General features: G+C 46.8%; 1 protein-coding gene across 13 annotated transcripts in view; it reads left to right on the forward strand.

Annotated features, from left to right (window-relative positions):
• LOC121593474 overlaps window positions 1-14,926 on the forward strand; it is an 86,610-nt gene extending 71,684 nt beyond the window's left edge. For 6 of the 13 annotated variants that reach the window (XM_041915817.1, XM_041915815.1, XM_041915816.1 and 3 more), the window contains exons 10-15: window positions 6,440-6,764; window positions 8,438-8,458; window positions 8,754-9,008; window positions 10,222-10,452; window positions 10,569-10,609; window positions 12,558-14,926. In XM_041915817.1, the coding sequence (XP_041771751.1) occupies window positions 6,440-6,764; window positions 8,438-8,458; window positions 8,754-9,008; window positions 10,222-10,452; window positions 10,569-10,609; window positions 12,558-13,392 (1,708 nt within the window). In that variant the 3' untranslated portion in view covers window positions 13,393-14,926. The other 7 variants (XM_041915823.1, XM_041915824.1, XM_041915825.1 and 4 more) reach the window with 7 other exon arrangements.
• Window positions 14,927-15,101: the final 175 nt, after the last annotated feature.

The raw sequence follows: 15,101 nt of genomic DNA on the forward strand, positions 1-15,101 counted from the left end.
GGACACCGCATTTGCACAACAGCCAGCAAACGTCGTTGTAATTTTGAAGGCCACCGTGCAAACTAAAAATGCTCTTGACCTGACAATGATGGTAGACGGTGACGGTGACTCTCTTTCTCTCTCTTGTGCTAGGGAATGTTTTGCGATGGCGATTTGCAGGTACATGCAGCAACATTAAATCATTTGCTACGCTTTACTACAACGCAAAACGAAGCAGTGTTTGGTTTTCTATCTGTGCTTTGGTCAGTGGAATATCTCTGTTTCCATGTGTTGTACGGTTTGGACGTAAATTGCAAAAAATATGAATAAAACCAAAATGCGAAAGGCTTAAATTTAAACTAAATTTCAGAAGCGACAATAATACAGAAAGAGAATTTAAACAAGTAACAAAAATGCTAGAGTTAAATTGTGCATTTTATAAGCGCCTAAATGTATGCAATTTGCTTCACATAATTGCTCGATTCCTGTTGCTTTGTTACTTAACAATATCGATGTCTCGATGCGGATCATCTACTCATCCAATCGAAACCGTACATTCTCTCACGATGAATCGCTGGCCAGTTTTGTAATCGAAAAAGCTTCCGCATCAACGCCTCCGCTCTCCGAGCCACAGCTCCGCCAATTATCGAAGCTTAATCAATTAATTGTATGCTTCGCTGGTGGTGATCCTCCGCACCTTTGCGCACACACAGCCAGAAAACCATCCACTTCCGGTGCAGCATTTTCACGCGAAAGAGAGTAAACCGAAGGAAAATAACATTGCTAGCGCTTCTTCCAGCTTATCAACGTTGCTGGAAAATTCCATCAATACTCCCCATACTCTTACAAACTGACCTGGGCCAACCAAACGAGAGTGGAAGATTCAGCGCTACTTCCAAATACTCCACCCCGCCTCTGGACCGGTACAGAAAGCGAAAACAGTTGTGTGTGTGTGTGTGCAACCCGAAAACAGTCATTTTGTGTGTCGATTGATAAGGTGTGTGTTTGTATGATGTCAGACCTTGCAGGCTTGCGATAACGCACCGAAGAAGCAACATGCGATAATGATTATTGATTAAACGCATCCGGAATGATTACAGCCCCTCCCGAGAGCAGTCCAGTGCACACGCTGCTTCTGTTTTTGGTTAATTCACTGCACACGCAGTGGTTGTAATGTATCGGTTGCAGCTCGTTTAGCGCCGGTTCCTCTCCGGATGTGTTGTAGTTGCGCACCGACCGGCGGAATCAAATGATGCGCGTGCGTGATATAATTTCACGTGTTTTTTTTTGTCGGACCGTCTCCTAAAGCGAGAGCCCTCGTTACGATCATCGTGTACCTCAAATGCTTTCGAGCAGTCATCGGATGAGTCACTTCAGCCGCCGACTGGTTGGAGGTTCGGTTGGGTAGTGTTTTCCGTTCACCGATGGTAGAATCTATTGGTGCCGCTTGGTTGGTCACGAGAGAGCGGTCGAGGTGAGAGAAGTTTGCTCGATACGGATAGTTAGCTTAAAGGGGCTTTAGGGATGGTTGTCGATGATCTGCCATGCGTGCCATCTGTGCCATCGTCGTAAACTGTCGATGGACACGGGAGCTTAGGGCAGACGTAAAAGGACCAACCAAATGGTGGCACTATTGGACGTCTTATTGTCCATCTTTTTCCAATCTTCGTTTTTTCCAATATGATTTGAGATCATTAAAACCACGGGACCAATAAAACCACATCATACTATACTTGCTATTGTTGCGCTCCTTCACATCACATCACGGTCGATGAAGGTTGGCATAATTTCCTTTCACCTCAACCACTCTCCCGCTTTATGATGTGTTGTGCTGCTGTAGCTCGTCGAGGTGTGACATCAATTTAATTAAGCACGATCCGATTACCTCACATGATGCGGGCGCCGGTCAAAAAAATCGCCCCGAAAACCACGTGCTGCTGCTGTCTGTTGTGCTACACCTTTTGCGCTTCCCCGGTTTGCGATCGGATGTCATCATCATCATCAACCATCGTCAGCCATCGAATAGGACACGTTTGAAGAGTCCTCACTGTGTGTCTGTGGGTCTTACTCATCCTCTTTTTTCTTATTTCATTTGCGTTCAAATATTTAAACAATTTACAAATAAATGGCAAGCTGGCGGCAAGCACACCGTTTCGTTCAATATTTATTTAGCATTGCTCCTCTATGGTGTATGCTTGCTCTACGGGGTGTCCGTGCGTTCGGCACACAATGATGCTGTTATACGCGGGACGCGTGCTACACGAAACAAAAACATAAAGCAGCGTGGTTTATTACTTTGGTGTTTCTGCAAGTACCGCACAAAAATGTGACCAAAGCGCTTTCATTCTTTGGTTTGGTGGGAAAAGAATGAACTCATCGGAGAACCTGCGGCGACGGTGACTAGGCGGTTGTGCTACTTTGAAGATATTTTTGGCACATTGCGTTAACATTTATTGGTTAGATGTTTAGAAATTGAAAAGATGTTCCGATTTTTTTGCTTTTTGTTTCCGACTAGCAAAGGCGTTGTTTCCCCTGTTGCTTTCTTAAGGGTGGAGCAGTTTATTGCTTGTTTAAATGACCCTAAGACAACATGTCGAGATGAATTCTTTGAAGCTCTTTGAAGTCATCTCATTCGGAAATTAACATGTTTGCAAGATATTAACATAGAAAGAGAAGAAATCGCGTCAAAATGTACCTGTAAAGGATATAAAAATGCAATACCTTGCCCCAATTGCTTCGCGAAAAGGGCTGATGCATGCAAAGAGAAAAATTTCCCCTGGATTAGCGATCAAAACAAACACCTCCACGCTTCACTTCTTCCCAGCTGACCCAATTCCTCTCTCAGGCCACAAACAGGCAACAAACACAAAAACAAAACTATTTCGCGCGAATAGAGAAAGCCCTCGACAAAGCACGATCGATCGAGCGCGATCTTGCCTGCTATAGATTCCTTGCCCTGTGCGAGCGGCACGTGATTCTGCTGCACGCGATCACGTGAAATTTGAAATCGAACCCGCTTCTAAAGCCTTAAAGCCGCGCAGCAACAGCTGCAGCGTGTTTGGTTTTGCGCGGTGGTACGGCTGCTATCACCTTCAGCAACAACTCCGATATCACCGATAAGTAAACACACACACACACACAGCCTTCCGGCTATGCTCGAATGCACCGTAATTGGAGCTGCTTGCTGATGCTCGTGATTTATGTTGCCGGCAAAACAGTTTGGTTGTAGCGTTTTTTTTTTGGTTTTTTTTTCTGTCTTCATAGCTTCACTTTCTGCGCGCAAAATTTCACAGATTTCACATTGCGGCAAGAGGGTCTGCGCGCGCGAGCGTGCGCTCTCTCTCTCTCTCTCTCTCGCCACCTTCTGCAATCGATGGTCTGTATTTATATAAAAATACACTAAGGAAAACCAGACCAAACCAAACCAAACCCTATCATTGCAGCACAAAGGGGCAACACGGGGGGTTTTGTTGTGTGTTTAAAAAAGGGTTGTTTAAAAAAAGGGCAATTATCGAGAAGCATTACTTTTTAGATGTGCATTAGCTTTTTTTTCTTTCAAACTCTGGTAGTTGATGGCGAGTAAGTAACCAGTGTGCTTGAAGAAGGAATGCTTGTTTAATTCCACTTCGTTATAATGACGCTCTTCCGATGAAAAACAGTGACATTAACCGGAAGTAGCAATATAAACCGTACCGATACTTCAAGAATGTCGTTTTTTTTTTAGAAAAACGGAAAAGCGTAAAGTATCGCTGTCGACACTGAAATGAAAATGTCCCTCAATATGTATCACCAACACACACACACACACACCTCCCGCGGCTTAGTATCATCAATGCACGGGTGACATCATCCGCGTCTGCGATTTTGGCAGCGAATTTTCCGAGCGAATTTTCACGCTCTGCCGAGCGAGCGACCCGAATGGCAAAATGATCATCAAACCGCCCCATGCCTCGAACGGATAAACAAAGACAACATAAGCGACAGAAAAAAATAGAAAAAAACCACCCACACACGCACCCCCTTCTTCGGTCCTGGTGAGAGAAAATCTGCTGCTTTGTCATCGCGGGGTGTTGGCGAATGTCACCAGCACACGAGTTGCTCACTTGCGGCGAGAAGGAAAAGGTACGTGGTCGAAGTAGCGCCCGAAATTGCGGAAGGATTTCAGCCCATCGTCAACCATCATCAACCACCAACCACCACCCGGGTCTACCCGACGTGAAGAGTTGCACACGGAAGCGGGGAGGAATCAGCGGTTGGGTGGTGCGTGGAAGCGTGTGTGCAATCTTATCAAACGACACCCGATTCAATGCAACCACCCAGCGGTCGTCGCGGTGGTGGTCGTCTTACACGTTACGCACCAACCCGCCCGGTGTCCCCCATTCACACAGCCACAGTGCTGGCTCGCTCGCACCCCCCAAAAACCGCACGCGGAAAACTCTTTCGCGCCCAACGGACATATACACACACGCGCTTGAACAGGTGTGTACTACGAAAACGCGTACGAACGCAACACGCGAATGTGGAGCCGCCACTGCCCGCCCCGCATACGGAGGCCTGGGGGGCCACGGACGAATACCCACAGCAGGCCGCGGGCAAGGAAAAGCCAAAACCTGCTGGCGCAACTTGTGCGCGCGTGCTGCCGCTTCTTCAGTACGCAATCAGCAGCCGCACCAGACGATGACGACGCGCACGACGACGTACGTCGGTGGTACGGGTTTAGGGATTCCGTTCAATATTAAAGCGCGCTCGTGTGTGTGTGTGTGTGTATGTGTTCGTTTGTTTACGTTTTTCACGATTCCACAAGAAAGGTCTCTCGCTCCTCTCACAGTCCCCTGTTGAATCGCCATTTGGTTGGCAGAGAAAACAAACCAAAAAGAAAGGGCTAAAAAGGGATAACAAGTGTGCGAAGAGTGCATAGAACGGAAAGAGGAAACAGTGTGCGTGTGAGAGAGAGATAAAAAGAGAGTAAAGAGAGTGCGATATTGAGAGGAAGAACTTCCCTGAGAGTGAGAACACACACACCGGAGAGAGTAATACTACAAATGCAGTGGAAATCGTAGTAGGCCAGGAGGGAAAACGAACCAACGAAGACGAACGGGTCTGTAGTGCGAAATCTGTGCGAAAAGTCCCCATCCAAGCAACAAGCGGACGGTGCACAGTGCGGCTAATAGGAGTAGTTGCTCCCGTCCTGATATCGACCCAGCAAACCCGACTTGTGGCCGTGGCGTGTAAGACAAGGGAAAGTACGGTCCCATTGGACGTCTTGTGATAATTGTGATAAAGAGGTGCCCCTCGCCAACCGTCATGTATTTACTGTAGTGGTGCGTCTTCTGTGGGGGCAAGAAAATCGATACTGCATCCCTATTATAGTACGACGTCTCTTGCACACGAGTTCCTTATCGAAGGCAAGACGAAAATCGATATGCACACCACCCAAACAGAGTGTGCTTGAGCGGTTTTGTTCCTAATCTCAGTGACCCCCAGTGCCTTCCGCTGGTGTTTTTTTATCGTGTCAACCATGGGATTACTATGATAAGAGAGCAACAAGCCACGGAACCCGTGGAATCTACGCTACGCGTTCGCCGTGGTGTGACGTGTGTAAATTAGAACGCTCATAATTCGATTACCACCACCACCGCGTGTGCCTTTGTTGAGTACGTGTGTAAAAATGCAATCCAATGCGACCAGCTCGTCCCCACCGATCGGTGCCCGCCGCGTCAAGACCGATCTGCACACGTCGGAAAAGCTTTACGTCCATTCCGTCGGCCGGTCGCGCTCAAATTCCCCGATGCATGCGGGCGGGTTCACCACCACCGGACGGCACGGTCTCCTAACGCATCACCGGAAAGCGGCAAGCGAACCGAAGGGTCCGGTGTCATCGTCCAACACCACCACCACTACTGCCACAGCGTACCTGACCGTACCGCACACCGTCAATGCGGCGGTGCCCAGCCGGCAGCGCAGCAGCAGCACCGGTGCACCGGCCAGCCGAACATCCGCAGCGGCCCATCACCGCCTGCTGGCACCGTCCGGCACCGCCGGCAGCACCAGCACGCTCGAGCGGTGCGCCAGCGTGCGCCTCAGCACCACGAGTCCCTCCAGAGCCGGCGACCACCACCACCACCATTCTGCGGCGGGGACGACGGGAATTGCAAATAGGTTACTATCGATTTTCTGCCAGCCACGGTTGCCACGGTGGGCTGCCAGGCGGCGGTGGCTTAGTTTCGCAGTAAACAAGTTTTACTGCACCATTTTTTTTTGTCTGTTACCTTCGCTTCACTTTGATTTTGCAAAAAAAAAAATCGCTTTGTGCCATAAACGTATATTTATTGTATCCGCAGTGTGGAGGCGTTACTGTGTTGCCTCCCTCCAAACAAAACCATATTCGCAAACCCCAACTGCGCACTCATGCAACGGAACTAACGCACATTCTGATTTCCGTGTGCTCTTTCGCTTCCAGATCCCAGCTACCGGCAAGGGCACGGCTACTCACCCGACGCCTGCAGAACAACGCGACGCCCACGAATGGATCGGAAAGCCCGCGCTCGATCGACAGCCTGCCGCGGCGAACGTTCGCCGGCTCGTACAAGACGGCCACCCTGAGCCAGTTCCACAATCTCGCCAACAACAACAACAACAACAACAACTGTACGGACTCTGCCTCGACCGCTACCAACTCCGCGGAAGATCTCACCCTGCTCGACAAGTCGCTGCGCAACTCCATGCTCCAGGACGTGGTGCACTTCAAGAAGCAGCTGGTACGACTCCGCCGGATAATGCAAGAGGTGAGCAAACAGGAATGGGAGAGCCCCTTAGCAACCGCTTCTCCATCAACTGTCATCAGCAGTGCTGCAAAATGTCACTGTCAACGTCATATAAAAACTGACTGAAACATGTCTATGTCAGCGTCACGTACTCACTTGTGATAATCAAAGGTGATCACTCAAAAGGATCGGTATGACCAATACATGCTTCATGACATTTTTGCGACCATCGCTTGATCAGTCACTATGTCATGACTTTTTTTTATTGTGCTCACTTCTGCAAAATGTAACTCAGCGTCACGAGCTTTACTGTGATGATCAGAGGTGATACTCAAACAGTTGGTGCGACCATCACATGCGCGTGGTGACATTTTGTGTGACCAACTCTTGGTCAGTCACTAGGTCGCGACATTTTGTGTCGGTGATCATCACGATAGTTATTGGAGATATGCGGCGCTTTCGAGACAGGAAACAAAATCAGCATGTTTTCTCACTCTGTTTGACCTGGCAGACAATCAAAGCAGACAGAGCGAGAAAGCATGTACATTTTGCTGCTTGGGACCACACCTCATGTATATTCCAAGAACGTCGTGATCATCACCGACAGAAAATATCGTGACCAAGTGAGTGATCAAGAGTTGGGTGCTAAACAAAATGTCACCATGCATGTGATTGATCCACCAACTGTATGAGTCTCATCTCTGATCATCTCAGTTGTGTACGTGAGCTGATTTGAGCTTCGTTTCAGCCATGAGTGTTGGTGACTTAAACAGGATATGTTCATTGTTTCTCGTTGGTGAACATCTCGCGATGCACATGACATTTTGCAGCACTGATCATCAGTGAAACTGCATGCAGCTGCTTCACGTGAACGCCTGCCTAGATTGATTGTCTCCTTCTCGTGCGCACAAAAACAGCATGCTCGCGCATTATTACATCCCGCTCACTTTCCACACTGGATCAATTGTGTTAACATTTCGCCCGCAACGACCGCATTATTCTTGATCATCGTGCCTCTCATAACGTTCGTTTCATCATTTCCGTTTTTGTTCGGCGGTTTCTCTTACATCACCGTTTTGTGTGTTCCAAAAGCGCACGATGCCACTCTCCTGATTAAAAGTTTGCAAACTCGGTTTCGAATTTCCTCGCCGCGAGGAAATTGCTTTCCATTCCATCCTCTCGCATCCTTTCCATCATTCATTAGTGTGTGTGCGAATGTGTGAATGTGTGCGCTTTTGCATTCATTTTTCGCGCACCGCGCACCATACGCAACCACACGATCTCGTTATCTCTCGTGCGCGCGCTTCCTGCTCGATCGTTATTCGTCGTTTTATTTTTGTTTGTTAACATTTCTTTTGTTTTTTCTTCTCTCCTTATCTCTTTTATTTGTTATTTTCTTTCTTTCTTACTTTCTGTTTTTCATTCCAATTTGTTGTCTTTTCTGTGTGTGTGATGTATATACACGCGCCATATTTTCTTCATCCAAACTTCGAAAAAAAATCCGATGATGTTTTGGTGTGGGTGCCGTTTCCTAACGCCTGCTACTACTTCCCTCCACCTCAACCTCAACGTATGTGTGTATGTGTCAACCCTTTTTTGGCCGTGTCCTCGAATACACGAATGTGACGGCCGTCCCCCAACATCACCGTACGAACTGAACCACCACCACCACCACCCACCACGAACTCGAACAGGATGAAGAAAATTTGATGATGGTAGGTTGTATGTTTTACAGATGCTTTTAAGTTTACAGTTTTTCACATTTTGGGTAAGACGTTTCTAGCCACAATTTCGCTCCTACTCACCACTTCTAACTCGCGTACCGTACTAACCACGTGTGTGCTAGTGTATAAATACCGAAAAAAGCATGAAAAACAAACCCTACTAATGTAACTAATTGCAAACCCAGCTCCACTACTACATGATCCTCTTTTCCACTCTTCCGGAAAACTCATCGTTCATACTGTCCTAACTGCGGGCTTTTTTTTTCCCCCTACCCCCTTTTCACAGACCGATACTCTCAACCCATTTGAAAATAACAATGGGCAATTCTTCACGACGGCAGCAGCCGCAATGGCCGCCAATGGTACGATCGGCTCGGCAACAACTACAGCGGCGACGACGACGGCAACGTCCCAGGAACAGCAGCAACAGCAGCAGCAAGAAAACATACTCATCCGCGAGTCCAGCGTGGCGGCCCTTGCCCTACTCGAGGACCAGCGGCAGGAGCTGGCGGATCTCAGAAGACAGGTGGTTTACCTTCAGGTATTTGCACGTTCATTTCCCTTTTATTTCTCTTACTCTACCGCCCTTCCTTTTCGTGCCTGCCTGCTCTGTTGTAGTGTGAGAGAGGGAAGGAGAGTGAGGGAGAGAGTGCACGAGCTCCGCGTGTTATTTATAGTGCAACGGTAGTGTCTCGCCATTGCAAGGGGCTTCCGGTTCCAGCGTTTGTGCTGCAATCGGTGCATCATGCTGCTGCCCCACTTTATACCCAGTTAGCTCTTGTTTGTTTAAGTTTTTCCAAAATTGTCTCTGCCCCAAAAGCATAAACCCCTGGAATAGGTGGGACCAACTGTGAAGCAATAGGACGCGTAAGGTATCACGAAGGGACCTTCGCGAAAAAAATAACTAAAACAATTACAATTAAATATGTATTACAGGGTTTCCCACGATTTATTGGTCAGATCCCATGATTTTTTGGTGCGTTCCCACGATATTTTGGTCGTATCCCATAGATTTTTGGTTCGTTCCCATAATAAATTGGTATTTTCCGCTTGGATATCAATACAATGGGACCAAAAAATTCTGGGAAACGGCCAAAAAATCGTGGGAACGCACCAAAAAAATATGGGAACTCACCAAAAATTGATGGGATCCAACCAATAAATCGTGGGAAACCCTGTATCGTACCCACCGAGATTTAATAATTGGACTACAACTCTACAAGTATATCGCTTATCTTTTCTTTTCCCTTGTTGAGCTCCTCTTTTTCACTATTTTGAGATCTTCACTGTTCTTTTTTTTATCGAATTGGCTTTTGATGTTGTGAAGTTATTTTTTTTTATCAAACTTAAACTCTGAATTATGTTCCCTTTCCCAAAAATTAAACACAAATATTCGAGCACCTCTACTTGCTCTTGAAGGAGTTGCCTTAGCTTTGAAATACCTTTTTACTACTTCCAAAACGCTTGTAAAGATATTGCTTTATCTATAAACATCCTTTTACCTTTAATTAAAGAGACCAAAATAATATTATTTGAATTTTTTATTAAATTATTACAAAAATACTCCATAATCGACAAAAAAAAATATCAGTAATTATTTGTAAAACAAAACAAAATATTCTGTAAAATAGAACCGTTTACGTTAGATTTACTTTAGGCTTTCGTTGTTCGATAGTTAGAACCGTTCGTTTCCGTAGTAAAATTATTTACCTAATCACTTTTACTCTTACCCGTGTCTCCGGCACCGCACGCAGGGTGAGCTAACGGCCAAAGATCGCACGATTCGGCAGCAGCAGAATCTGATCGAAAAGTATGAAGCGGAGCGAGAGAAGCAGTACCAGCAGCAGCTCCACAGCCTCACGAACGGTGGCTCGTCCACGGAGAGCGGGGATGGCACGGCCCTATCCGGGCCGGACAGTGCCGGCAGCAGCGATCGGAACCACCAGTCGGCGGAAACCATCAGCACCGCGACGCAAACGGAACGAGTACGTGCAGTAGTGGTAGTAGTAGTAGTAGACCTTCTTCGCTTCTAGCAGCAACTGCTTGCCAGCAAATCTAATTTACAAACGTCTTTTTGTCTCTCTCCCTCTCTCTCCTTCAGCTGAGGCCCGTTTCCTTCGGTGGACAGGAAGGATTAGGAAGGTAATTATCGGATTCTGAGGTACCCACCGTGTACCATCCATCCACCGTCCGACTGACCGCCGGTTGCAGAATAATATATTACATTTATTGATTTTACCTTAGCGCATATTAGTGAAACCATTTTAGTTTTAGTACGTTAGTGTTGGTTACGGGTGGTGTGTTTTGCTTTCATTTTTTTGCCCCACTTTCGCCGTCCTTCCAATCCGCATTCTCCATTTGTTTTCAGTAAATCGCTTTATGGATGAGGTTTTCTTTATTTTTACTTATCTTTTCTTTTCTTTCTTTCCTTTTTGTGTGCCTGACGGTGTTTTTGGCTACTCTTGTACTAATCTGTCCCTTCCCTTGTCGGTGCTGGAAATGTGATACATCAATTGTACAACACACAAACACACCTGTCCCAAACACAGAACCTTCATGCGACACTTCCCATCCCGCCCGCTGTACGTGGCGGACTATTTTCCCATCAGTCACAGTTCGGTCGGGTTCGAGCTGGCCCTTGCGGCACGCTGTGCTAACCGCTGTCGTGTAACGGTCGCCCGGATCGCTGTGCTGACGAACCGTTTACTAACCATTATCGCTGATTTGTTTAACCGCTTACTGCTAACACGATTAAGTCACCGGGTAGCCAATGATGGCGGGGCGGCAATGATGGCCCGTTGGGCAAGGAACTGCCTGGACGGAGCTTCCGCTCCGTTCGTGCTGGTGCGTGACGTGCTGCAAAAGCTCTACTCTTTGGTGCATTGCTTTGTTGCACTGTTTTCCAACTCCCGGAGGGAAACCACTCCTTAAGGCACTTGTTTGCGGCTTATTTTTTGTTTGTTTTTCATGATTTATTTGATTTATTTCGAATGTCCCTTTACTGATTCTCATTTTCCCACTCACTCTCGTAAGCCTCGTACGCAAGCTCATATGGAAACTGTTCTTTTCTCGTCTCGTTCTTTCGAAACATGCTCGCTCGCAAACACCTTCAAACTTACCACTGACTGAACTGACCACATTCGTCCGGGGGAAAACATCACAACCGCCACAACATCAAATGGGGGAAAACCTGTTGCCAAAATGTACTACCTGTCTGTAACCAACTAACACGTAACAAACCACATCAACCAACTAACAACATTGTGGAAAATCATCTGTAAATAACATCGCCATCATCATGATTTTCTCATTTGATCCCCCTAAAAACATCCCCGTTCATCCTTCAACCGTCCGGACCGTTCCAACCTTGGCTCCTTTTCGCTTGCTTCCCTGGGCTTGTTGGTGGCTTGTTCTGCGCAACCTCCACATCGTAGGCTGGGACAGCTGGGACAGGTACTGCTTTGTGATATAGTACTAGCAATAGGCATGCTGTGTGCGATCAATCTCATCTGCATCCTACACCTCGTGCACAGCCGGCTGGACACTTGCCCTGCTGCGAGTGCGGCGAACGGTCTGCCCTCGTTACCGGACCGGATGACGATCGGGTTGCCGTACGCACCGTAGCCGGTGCAGGTGCATTTCCCGTCGTGCGTTTGTGTCACTCTTTAACCTCCCTCCCTGTGTGTGTGATAGTAGATAATGTGATAGTGTTTGTTGTAGTAGCAAAATAGTAAAATCATATACGAAACCATGCGCCCTAAAACGAACGAACCATATTTATGTTCCCTATCTTTTCATGCCTTGCCCCGTGCAGTTAAACAAGGTAAAAGGATACAGCCGGTTCTCTGTCTGTGTGTGTGCTCTCACCCTCTGTCATCTTCAATTTTGTACATTCACACGCACAATTTTGTCTAACAAATAGGGAATACTAAGAAAGACAATAACACAGAAAAAGTAGCTTCATGGAGTGATCTCATAATTAAAGACCATTAATTTTATAGCAAATCGTTCTAGTTTTTTGTAATATTGTTATCCATTTATATAAATTTTAATTTCCCTTTTATTGCCCCTTCTTCCACCTTCCTTACAGTCGCAGTGAGAAGCCGGTGACGCCCAAAAACGGACTGCGCACACCATCAGCAGTAGGGCTGGCGGGCGCAACACCGCCCCACCAACACCACCACCACCACCACACGAACGGGACGCCGGCGACACCGAAAAGTAAAACGCAAATCTCCTCCGTCTACACGCAGCTGTCCTCGGTGCGGCACAGCTACGCCGGCAATGGCAGTGCGCCAACCACACCCACACACAACACCGGCGCACAGAACGGGCTGCGCCGCACATCGCTCGGCTCTAGCCACAATCTGAGCACGTTCGGGCTGCACAGCCCCAGCGAACGGTCACCGAACGGCAGCAACAAACCCGTCCGCACCACACACATCGGGACGCTCGCATCACCCATCACCCAGCGGCAGCCCCCGAACGGCACCACCGTGAAACCTCCACCCTCCAAAGCAGTCCCGCCGAACCGAACGAACGGTGTTGTGACCGCGTCGAAATTGAACGGACTAAACGGGACGGCAAAGCGACCGGTAGCGGGGACCACCACCGGCAGCAGCAGCATCATCAGGCCACCGTCCTCGTTCGGAAGCAGCAGCAGTCTAGCGAGCGTCGGTGAGCCGCTGAAAAGCAAATCGGCACCGTTGGTGGTGGTGCCGAATGGGAAGCTCCTAACGCCGGCCGCTACCGGGGCCGCGGCGAGCGATGAGCGGGAAACGTCCGGATCCGACTCGGACAAGGATACGGTGGTGGTGAATGGCGGAGCGATCGGTACGGCGGGGAGTTGTTGCAGCGAGGAGAGCAATCTTGCCAGTGCCGGCAACACCAACGGCAGCACCGTCAACGGTATCGTAGGACACTGAACGAACGGGGGTCGGATGGGTTTGATGAAAAGAGACAAAACAAATCGATGTGTGATAGAAGGCGCGAAGAAAAGAAGGGCAAAAGTCGTAGGAAAACCAGAGAAAGCAAGCGAAGGAGATTCCACTGTGAAGGAGAGGTATTAGAGATTAGAAGAGAATCGTTGTTTTGCAGTAAGTTATAATTTTACTTTATTAGTAGCAATCATTGGGAAGATTGGGCGACGGTGGTTGTTAAACGATTCCCTCCTCCTCCTCCTGCAAAAAAAACGGTCTGCTGTGCAAGCTCTGCTAGATTAATGATTTTAAAAAGAGGCTCCCTGGCTTGGGGGAAACGAAAAGTGTTCTCAGTTTGCGTTGAAAGGATAGGGCGGCAGTAGTTTCAATTGTGAATAATTTCCTATTTTCCATCTTTTTTTTTGTGCCTATTTTAGTAATTGCTTTCTCCTCTTCCAAAAAAAAATGGCAACTAAAAACAACAATACACAACATAACAAACAAATGGAAAAATATTACACAAATCTTAGCTAAAGAGCAGCAAGCAAAAATAAGGGGCAAAATGATAACTATACTAAATAATTATACTACGAACCGAATGTGATCGATGATGATTTGTGTATTGCAATACCCTCCCTTCTTGTACATGTTTAAGGCAAGTCGGTCCAGCCAAATCGGGGAAAGAAACAACCTTCACCGCATTTTGCACAAAAAGGAAAACAAAAGCAAATCCAATTGTGGAAAGGGAAATGCCTGTAAAGCCTAGTTTCGGTTGTATTTATTGAAAAACAAACATAGCGAAAATCCCCATTTTTCTTCGGAAAATCATCCATAGCAGGCTGTTATAGCAACATGCAAAATGAAAAAGGGACAAAAGAGGGGGAGAGAGAGAGAAACAAACCGCCTCCTGTAGCAGCTGTTTTTTACAATTTTTACACAATACATAAATCCTGTGGCTTTATGCGTGTGAGCACATGTAGGAAAGGACAAAAAAAGAAACAGGGAAATTAGCATTAGCAAAATTGGAAACAGAAAACCACAATTGAACACTGGTTTTTTTTTTTTTTTTTTTTTTTTTTTTTTTTTTTTTTTTTTTTTTTGTTCGGTACAACACTTCCATTTTGTGCAATTAGTTTAACAGTAGCTCATTGTTGCCTGTCCTTGTATTATTAGCTTCGGAATTAGTTCTAGTTTTGAACAAGAGGGGCTAAAAACTGTAAAGTCGCAGATGCGTCAGCATATTAGTTTGTAGAGAAAGACAGAGAGAGAGAGAGAGAGAGAGAGAGAGAGAGAGAGAGAGAGAGAGAGAGAGAGAGAGAGAGAGAGAGAGAGAGAGAGGAGAGAGAGAGAGAGAGAGAGAGAGATAAAGGGCAAAGAAAACGGTGAAGTTTCTTCGAATCAAAGGTGCTGCCACGTGTGCGCCTAGTAATATATGTTGATAAAGTAGCGTATATTTCTACGTATTCGTTGAAACCCTACAGCAGGTAGTGCGTTAAAGGATGATTGTTTCTTTTTTAAATTGCTAAATTCAGGTTAAAAGTAAACAAAAAAACCGTGCAAAGAACGAACAGTGAACGAACACAAATCTCTTCTGGCAAAATATGATACCCGACACACAATCGTTGAGCGTGGCAGACTCTTTGGAAAGATAGAACAGATCAAAAATCCCTCTTTTGACATAATTCCCCATGTAACGTAAAATATAACGACTTGAT

Source organism: Anopheles merus, chromosome 2L (assembly GCF_017562075.2).
Source record: "Anopheles merus strain MAF chromosome 2L, AmerM5.1, whole genome shotgun sequence".
NCBI classification, from domain to species: domain Eukaryota; kingdom Metazoa; phylum Arthropoda; class Insecta; order Diptera; family Culicidae; genus Anopheles; species Anopheles merus.